Consider the following 9556-nt stretch of genomic DNA (forward strand, 5'->3'; position numbering starts at 1 on the left):
GCCCGCCAGGAGGCGGAGGAGCGGTGGGCCGTCCACCAACGATGTCCAGTACCATCGCATGGCACCGCGAGTGAGAGACTCTCAGCCGGTTGAGGACCAAGCGGCTTAAAATAATAATAATTATTATTTATTTTTTTTCCTCTCTCGTATCTGTCTCTCCTCATCCTTACGTCTCCTTTTGTGATCGTCTCCCCCAGAGGGGTGGGGGGTGGGTGGTAGAGCGCAGTCTCGGGAGTACCCCCGGCCTGCGAGGGGCGATGGGGGTATGTGACGAGTGGGGCGGGGCCGAGAGCCGTGGGCTCTCAGCCGGTTGAGGAACAAGCGGCTTAAAATAATAATTATTATTATTATTTTTTTTTCCTCTCTCGTATCTGTCTCTCCTCATCCTTACGTCTCCTTTTGTGATCGTCTCCCCCAGAGGGGTGGGGGGTGGGTGGTAGAGCGCAGTCTCGGGAGGACCCCCGTTGTTTTGGTAAGCCTTTTTCTGCAAGCGTCTGAGAAATCGAGCGCCTCAGATTTCGCTCCCTTGATGACGTTGCAATGGGATCTCATTATAATATTACCGCCCCTTAATCTGTAAGTTTCCACCCATGGAGCCATCATTTTGATTCCTCTAGAGGAGGACAGAATACATAAATCAGTGTGTATACTACAATTTCACATGTTCTGCGTTTAAGAAAAGTGGTATTTGGTTGTGCAGAAGTTACAATCCTAGGGTGCTGTGGGTATTTGCCATAATGTGGTTGCTCAGGTGCGAGAGATTTCTCTGGGAAGTTATTTACTGGCTTCATTCAAAGAAGCAAAGATACAGACAAGCCACATGATTTGTTGCATCATTAATACCCATAATGCTCCCCTTACGATGAAGGTGAACAGTTAAGTCAGTATACCGTTCTGAACATTTCTATTGAAGACTAAGATTTGCATCCTGGGAGAGGGAATTTAACACACCTCTGAAGCTGAGCACGCCGCACAGCTTCCTGCAGTTCGAACAGTCGCTCTTTGTACTGATTCTTCTCCATGACCACCCGGGCCATTTCAGAACGAGAGAAGCGACGGAGGGAGGTAGGTAGCGAGGCCTGGAGAGAGCGAGAGAACTGATTTCAATGTTTCTAAGAAATAGAGGACAGTATAATTTCCAGAATAGTGATGTCATAAACATTTCTGAAATCTATCATAGACTTACATCAGGGTCCTCTGACTGGATTGTCTCAAGCTCTTTTCGTAACCTGTTTTAAAACATAAAAAGCCATTTCATAAAAAACATACATAACAAAACAAGCAAAACACAAACTGTTCCCTATTCATTTGAACCATTAAAAGTAATAAAACAGATCAAAATTACCATTCAAGAGCTTTGGTTCAGTAAGTTTTTTGGAGAAATCATTACTTTTATTCAGCAGGGACACATTAAAATTATCAAATGTAACTGTAAAGACAGTTATAATGGTACAAAAATAAATGCTGTTTCTTTTGAACTTTCTATTCACCAAAGAATGAAACAAATGTGTCGTTTCCACAAAAATATTAATCATCATGAATGTTTTCAACATGATGATAAGAAATGTTTCCTGAGCACCAAATGAGCATATTAGAATGATTTCTGAAAGAACATGTGACACTGATGACTGCTATTACATCACAGGAATACACTCATTTTAAAATGTATTAAAATAGAAAACAGTTATTTTAAAATTGTAATATTTCATAATTTTCTGTTTTTTGATCCTATACCAATACCAGATTTGAAACGGTACTGTACATATTTTTCTTAATCTCAATCCTATTAAATCTTCATCATTCTTAGTTCCTGAAAATACTAAGCAGTGTCATTGATTTTTGAGTTTGACTTTAAACTGTCATTTCTAATGTTAAGTATTTACTAAACTGCTGAAACTGAAATAAGTTGAGGTAAATACCGCTTGATTTCATCCTCCATCTCTTTGGTTTTTCCTTCCAGTCGGCTGATGGTTTCACGGCAAGAATCAAGTTCCATATTCAGGCCAGATCTCTCACTGGTCAGCTCCTCAACACGAGATATAAGGGCCTTACGAGCAGTATCCACCATTTCACTGAGACAGAGACAATGACAGGGATACACACATGAATAAGAGACACAGATAGAGGAAAAAACTGAATGGTTAACACACTAACCATTGATTGATAAGAAAAGCTGTATTCTATCTTACTGAGTGTGTTTTAGTTCCTCATATTGAGAAAGAATCTGCTCGAACTGGTCTGTGCTATCTGCAAACCAAACCAAAACACAGAGATTCAACCACACACATATTTAGACAGTGATGGATCTATATTAAAGTAAAGCATAATGTAAAGTCAGTTGGTTATTAGTGCTAAATAAACCTATTAAATAAACAAGGGGTTTTGAAATGATCCTGAAATGGTTTATTTTACAAAAAATAACCAGCTGACAGTACATTTTAATGCTTATTACAAGGCCGTACCAAAAAATAAAAAATAAATGAATGGACATGAAATATTAGCTTGGGGTGAAATTATTTTATTATATGAAAAGAAAGGGGCGATGGAGTGATACGTGAAACTAGCACAGTGTAGGAGAGCAACGGTCAAATTTACAGTTTAGTGGTCACTATACAAAAATATTTGAATGCTGCAATTGACCAATCAGAATCAAGTGTTCCCGAGAGCTGCATAATAAAAGCATTTAGCGTTTCTCTGTTGTTGCAGCCTGAAGTAATATGACTTAAACGAAAAAATTTTTGTTTGTGGTTAATAGGATTGATGCTGTTCTCCCTGTTTGCAATTGAAATTTCTTCTAAACAACACACATACATTCAAATTAAACACATGATCGTACCTCTGACACTGGCCCCCTGGTCGACGTTTTCTACATATTCCCTGCTGAGTTCAGATAACTCTGAAAACACAGAGTCTGTATTTCTCAACTCCCACTCCAAGCAATCAGAGTCATTATCCGTCTCTTCCTCCTCCTTCGTTGTTTCTCCATCTTTCACCTTCCGGTCTTCATCCACCTCTCTCTTATCCTCCTGTGCTTGTTTCATTTCATCAAACAAACTAGAGTTGAATTCAGAAGTTGCTGTCTTTGAACAAACAGGGGAGCTGGAGAGAGCAAAAGAGAGAGAGAGATAGAGGAACAAAAAGACAGATAAAAAAGATAACATGTTTATGGGAAATAGATTAATTATATGTATAAGAGAAATACAATAAAATATCATCAAATAATAACTCAGATTGTGTTTCTTCTCGTGTTTCCATGAAGGAAAAAATGACAATGAATCATCTAACATGACTTAAAAATAAACCAAATAAAATAACATCAACAGGATGTTACACACATTAAGAGATACAAACTCGCACTCACTTCCTGGATTCAGTAAGAGAAAAAGTGCAAGATAATAAAGAAAGAAAAGAAAGTCAGAAAGCACCTTTAGTTTTCTATTATAATATATTTTAAAATGTAATTTTTCCTGTGATAGCAAAGCTGAATGTTCATATACATTATATTCAACATTGTCAAAACTGCAGCAGTCTAGGACAAAACAATGAGATGTTATGGCCACTCTTTATTCATTTCTGTACCTTGTTTCAATAAAACCCTTCAAATGAGCCAGCTCAGGGGTGGAGCTTATGATGCCACTGATAAAGGACGGATCATTATTATGGTTAACTTCAGCATCTGTCACTTTGCTGTTGTTGGTCTCGATCATTTCTGACGCAGTGGAATCAGGGGCACCGTCAGCTTTTGGATCATGCTGCGAAATAAAAAGGGTAAACAAGATGATGTTGTGAAAGTACAGATATTAATTGTTTTATAGTAGACATTAATGCAAAAATATGCAAAGTACTGTTTGGAGAAAACATAGTTTGACTCCGCTGAATTACAAATAAATGAACCTCTTCAGTGGAGGTGTCTGTTTCTGCTTCTGAATGTTTGCTGTGCACATGATTCCTGCAAACAAAGAGAATTTCCTGCTGACACATAACAACACTGTAATTTTTAACTTCTCAAATGCACAGGAAATTATAGTCTTTTTTGCTAATCATGCCAAGCAAGAAATGTGTACCACATTGTTGGATTCCATTACCTCTCAGCTCAACTCATGAAAGGGGAAGTGTGTGTGTTACCTAAAAGTGAAGGCTTCACTCTCCCACTCCTTTTTCTTTTCCAGCAGATCTCGGTGTGTCAGTACTAACTGGATATTAAAAGAGAAGATTTAAAAATAAATTTCTCTTTCTAAAATATATAAGTAACCAACAAGCTAAAACAGATGCACAGACTTGAGAGATGACAGACCTTGTTATGTGTGTGTTTGATTGAGTTCAGCTCTCGTGTCAGATTTGCTTTCTGCTCCTCCAAAGCCATCACTACAAATAAAAGACAATGGTTACATACTTAAAATATACATTTATATAGACCATGCCAATGTGTCACCAATCTAGACAGGCGGACAGAGGGCAGAAGGGTGAAAGGTTTTATTCGGAGAGTAAACTCACATTGATCAGCTTGTTCCCTGGCTTTCTTCTCCAGCTCTCTTTCTCTCCTTTCTCTCTCCTTTTCTCTTGCACGCATTGCTCTCCTCTCTTGCTCAAACTGGTCATCCAACTCCAAATAGCGCTGATGGTATGTAGACAAGTTTAATTTTTAAAAAGTTTTAACATTTAAAAGGTGCAACTTTGTCATTTCCTTTCTAATTACAAAAAGTTCTGCACAATGAAATACATAATAAATATGTTTAAAATCATGCACACTCACATGAGATGACATCAGTTAAGATATATTATTCATGGTTGACTGCGAATTGTGCGAAATTTATATTTATTTCATAATAATATTTTTTATTATTATTATTATTGTTAAACTCAATGTAGTTGAATTAATAGGATGTGAATTAATTAATAATTACAAATTAATAATTAAATATTATAATGGATATTAAAAAAACAATGTGACCAATTTGAACAGAACTTATCCAGCCGGTCACAAATAGCTTTTTTCTGTTTATGGTGTATTAAGCTTTGCATAAACCGATAATTCCGATAAACCGATAATACCGATAAAAAGGGCCATGAAGGGGCCACTAACTCTGCCTATGGGTGTCAATATAAAATCCAAAACTACAGTACTGTAATATAGAGCACCTGAGTTCACGTTTAAAGTTGAAAAAAAAATAAAGCTTAAACTGTAAATTATTTTTAAAATAATTACATTTAAAAGGTTAAAAGGTCACAAAAGACCTTAAATTCTTCCTTCACACAGTTGTCTCTCACCTCTTGGCTCTCTCTCCTCAGGGTTTTCTCAGTCTGATACCTCTGCAGCAGTTCTTCTCTCTCTGCTTTCTCGCTCTCTGCCTCCTCCTCTCTCTCTCTCAGCTGAGCCCTGCAGCTCGCCAGTCCTTCCAGAACCCAGACGAGGATGGGCAGCAGGGACTCCACCACATCAGCTCCATGAGTCTCCACCACCGACTAAAAAAAAAACCTGTCTGAATCGTATAAAGCTTAAACTGTAAATTATTTTTAAAATAATTACATTTAAAAGGTTAAAAGGTCACAAAAGACCTTAAATTCTTCCTTCACACAGTTGTCTCTCACCTCTTGGCTCTCTCTCCTCAGGGTTTTCTCAGTCTGATACCTCTGCAGCAGTTCTTCTCTCTCTGCTTTCTCTCTCTCTGCCTCCTCCTCTCTCTCTCTCAGCTGAGCCCTGCAGCTCGCCAGTCCTTCCAGAACCCAGACGAGGATGGGCAGCAGGGACTCCACCACATCAGCTCCATGAGTCTCCACCACCGACTAAAAAAAAAAACCTGTCTGAATCGTATTTGTTTTCAGCGGTGTACCCCCAACACATTTAACGCTCTTATCTTAGTGGGCAGCTGCACTCACAGGAAGAGTGATACTTATGACTTGTGCTTATAAAGGGGGAAAATACTACGGTTCACTTCCCTTACGAAAAGTCAGCAACGAGAGCATCTGCTCTCTGAACTTAACACTTGTGAAAAGTGGCAAATGATAAAAATGCCTCTAAAGGTCCTGTTTACACCAAGAACAACAATGTTCTGTTTATTATGCATCTGTATCTGCAAACTTCACATGCTCGAGCTCCTTGAAATCAAGCGGATTCTGACTGTCAATGTTTTTATCATTCATCAGCTGGAAAAAAGAGTTCTGCAAGTGATTCCAACAATCGGTCATTATCGTTATAGTTGTGGTGTGAATTTCCCCATTCTCACAGAATTAGAACAATTTTAGAATGATCGTTCTCATGATATTTATCATCCTTGGTGTGAACAGGCCTTAAAAGTTATTTTAATTGGTGGGTGAATAAAGGTGGATACTCTTAATTGGTTACCTGCAGCTCCGAATACAGTTTCCCCGCCTCCTCGCTCACAATATCTGGATCCAGCTCCAGTTCTCCACTTCCACAAAGAGCACTTTCACCATAATCCATGTTTCACAGCTCTCCGTTCTCTGACTGGCTTATTTAACGTCACTATAATTTGAATGTACCCCCAGTCTTGCTGTTGAACTTTGCTATTCAACCCAAACCTCTTCCTTTTTATCACACGGTTTTCACTACCTTAAAATGGTTTCAGCGTGAACCAAAACAAGCATGAAAATAGTATGGTAGTGTGTTAGTGACAGCATGTGCATCTACTGAAATATCTCTTCTTGCCCCTATAAATATCTACCTGAGAAGCAGAACTATTTTCTTAAGCCACATGGTATTTCCAGTTAATTCCTCCTCTTCCACGCTTCTCGTTTTCTGTTTCACATTCATTTTCAAAACCTAAACTGACTGAAGTCATCGGAGTTAGTCGGCACTGCTCATGTCTGGAGGTGTTTTGGTGTCCATTCTGGTGGAATACAAAGGGTAGTAACATGCGTTAGTACAAACCATTTTGAACAACTTGTCATTTAAGCACTATTAATACCCCACATTGACAGCAAGACTACATGGACTATTCAAGTGAACCATAAAATGGGGCAACCAGTTACACAACCTAAAATATATTTCTCTAATACGTTTACATAAATGTTAACAGAAATCTCGTCCATCTTCATGATCAACAACTCCAAAACGTGTTAAGCTCAACTGTTTGGTTGCATTTTTAGATCTAATGTTGTCAAATCATACAACTTAACTTTTGTTATTAAATTGTCCGTCGCTCACCCAAATATAATGCTTGTTTTTTATATAGATATGTAAATACATTTTTTATATTCTTTGTCTAGTTCACCCTAAATAGTGAACAAGCTAGTGAATAAATTATTTAAACGACTAAAATAATAACAACGCCAAGCAAATGTGTGCACATACTGTATGCAAGCATATATAAGCACGCACACACATTTATAGTCCCATAAAGGCACACACGTCTCTCAGACTCAAAGAAACATTACCGCATGAATAGAAAGTACAAAAATAAACTTTAATATTCAAAGGCAAATAAACATTGCGTGGCGTCGGCAAACACCTTGAACGCAGTCTGCCTGTTCCTGCATTGACACTTGCTCTTTTAGCGGTACATTTCACCAGTAAACGATTATTTATTGTGATTATAGCATATTTATCAACTCACCTTTACATATCAGTGAGGCTCGGACACCATGTCTATAAGTTCATGCGGATGAAATTCAAGTCCTTCGCTTAAGAAGCGATATCAATTACTCTAAACAGGTTAAAGAAGGAGGCGCGGTTAGAGCGTCAGCAGTTTGAGTGACGTTAGTCTGGACCTATCAAAAAGAAGATCGCTGAATAAGAACCAATAATTATGCAGAAGAGACGGAGATGGGCGGGGTTTCTCCGACGAGAAATGAAAACTTTCCTGAAACTTGAACGTTGACACGTGATGGCTTATCATGTGACTTCTGGGTAGAAAAACACACCTGGCTAAATACTCCACATTCCAGTGTGTGTTTGAGAAGTTTTAGAAAATCAAAGGTTGAACGGTTTTATCTTGACCGAGTTTACCACCGTTAGCTTTTAGGTTTGCGTTCATGTGTATTATGACCTGCGACGCTCCCCAGGCAGCACACTATCAGATTTCCCCCGCTGCTGTTTGACAGGAGAGGAAACCGAAAGAGGTCTTCTGCTGCTGGCACTGACTCAACACAAGAATAATGGGCACACTGGACGAATACGGTACACTGGCAACAACGTTAGCATTTTAAAATGATCTCTTGAATTATATTACATTCATTGTAGTAAAAAAAAATATTGTTTTATAATAATTAATGCCAAAAATGCTATATTTTGTCATGATATTTTCTCATTTTATATTTGTTTGCGCTAACTGCATTTGTCAAGCTAAAACCTTTACCTATTTTGTTGCAAAAAATAAAATAAAATATAAATCTTTAATTTATTGGATTTAATTTACTTTATTTTAACTTTAAATGTTACGCATTTTGTCTATATTTAATTTAAATGTTAGTTTTTTTTAATGTATATAGGTGTAATATTGTGACGTCAAAACCAATACAGGTATAAAACTGTATTTAGACATTCCTCATATTTGGTAACAATTTTTTCAAAGATGGCAATCCCATAAGAAAATAAGTAAAAAATAAACCAGCCTAAAGAATAACAATATAAGCGTCAAATCGACAATTGTTTAATTATTTAAATATTCAAGCATCAACAATTATGGAATCGCACATTAATTTGTCTGTAATTGCTTAAATGCGATTATAGGTCCATCCTAGTTACTGTATATTTAGAGCAACTGCATTTTTAACTGCATTTAATCTATATTTAGAGAACATAAAGAAATGATGATGGTAATGGTATTGTTATTATATGCAGTTTTATAAAGTGGCATGTTCCATTAATAAGAAAACCTTCTCAGTGAAATGAAATGGCTGAGAATTATATCACAAAATAAATTCGGTGTATAGCAGCCTTATTTAAACAGATAAAGCTATAGTGACATTATATTGGTTCTCAACATCGGTGTCAACATATCTGAACACTAAACCAGACTTATCTGTTGATGCAGAGAACCATTAAAGGGGTCATATGATGCGATTTTAATTTTTCCTTTCTCTCTGGAGTGTTACAAGCTCTTGGTGCATAAAGAAGATCTGTAAAGTTGCAAAGACTAAAGTCTCAAATCCAAAGAGATATTCTTTATAAAAGTTAAGAGTTAACCACTCCTACCTTAAACGGCTTGTTCTAACACGCCCCCACATGTCTACATCACTATGTGGGAAGATTTGCATAACGCCGCCCAAATGTTCACGCAAAGAAAGAAGCAAAAAATACAGTATAAATCATTATAATCTGTAATTATGTCCCCACTGGATGCAACAAATGCCTCGTTTATAATGGGTTTTCATGATTTTTGCATTGTCGCTCCGGCTGGGACACGGCATCAACAGTATGTAAGGGGCGTAACATTTCCGTCTCACGCTTGAGGTGTTCGGCCAATCACAACACACTGGATAGCTGGCCAATCACAGCACACCTCGCTTTTTCTGACCGATGAGCTTTGTAAAAATCGACTCGTTTCAAAAAGGCGGGGCATAGAGGAGAAACAATAATGTACAGTATGTGGAAAAT

The 9556-nt window shown here is 37.6% G+C and overlaps 1 protein-coding gene across 1 annotated transcript in view; it reads right to left on the reverse strand.

Annotated features, from left to right (window-relative positions):
* LOC107596738 (C-Jun-amino-terminal kinase-interacting protein 3-like) overlaps positions 1-8141 on the reverse strand; it is a 17447-nt gene extending 9306 nt beyond the window's left edge. The window contains exons 1-13 of the mRNA XM_016287535.1: positions 7575-8141; positions 6344-6848; positions 5590-5784; positions 4495-4615; positions 4295-4365; positions 4126-4193; positions 3895-3949; positions 3580-3752; positions 2837-3099; positions 2190-2247; positions 1920-2072; positions 1187-1229; positions 952-1079 (exon numbers count right to left, since the gene is read on the reverse strand). Of these exons, the coding sequence (XP_016143021.1) occupies positions 952-1079; positions 1187-1229; positions 1920-2072; positions 2190-2247; positions 2837-3099; positions 3580-3752; positions 3895-3949; positions 4126-4193; positions 4295-4365; positions 4495-4615; positions 5590-5784; positions 6344-6442 (1427 nt within the window). The 5' untranslated portion in view covers positions 6443-6848; positions 7575-8141. The remainder of the gene's footprint in view (positions 1-951; positions 1080-1186; positions 1230-1919; positions 2073-2189; positions 2248-2836; positions 3100-3579; positions 3753-3894; positions 3950-4125; positions 4194-4294; positions 4366-4494; positions 4616-5589; positions 5785-6343; positions 6849-7574) is intronic.
* Positions 8142-9556: the final 1415 nt, after the last annotated feature.

This window comes from Sinocyclocheilus grahami, unplaced genomic scaffold (genome assembly GCF_001515645.1).
Source record: "Sinocyclocheilus grahami isolate Dianchi unplaced genomic scaffold, SAMN03320097.WGS_v1.1 scaffold222.1, whole genome shotgun sequence".
In the NCBI taxonomy this organism is placed as follows: Eukaryota; Metazoa; Chordata; class Actinopteri; order Cypriniformes; family Cyprinidae; genus Sinocyclocheilus; species Sinocyclocheilus grahami.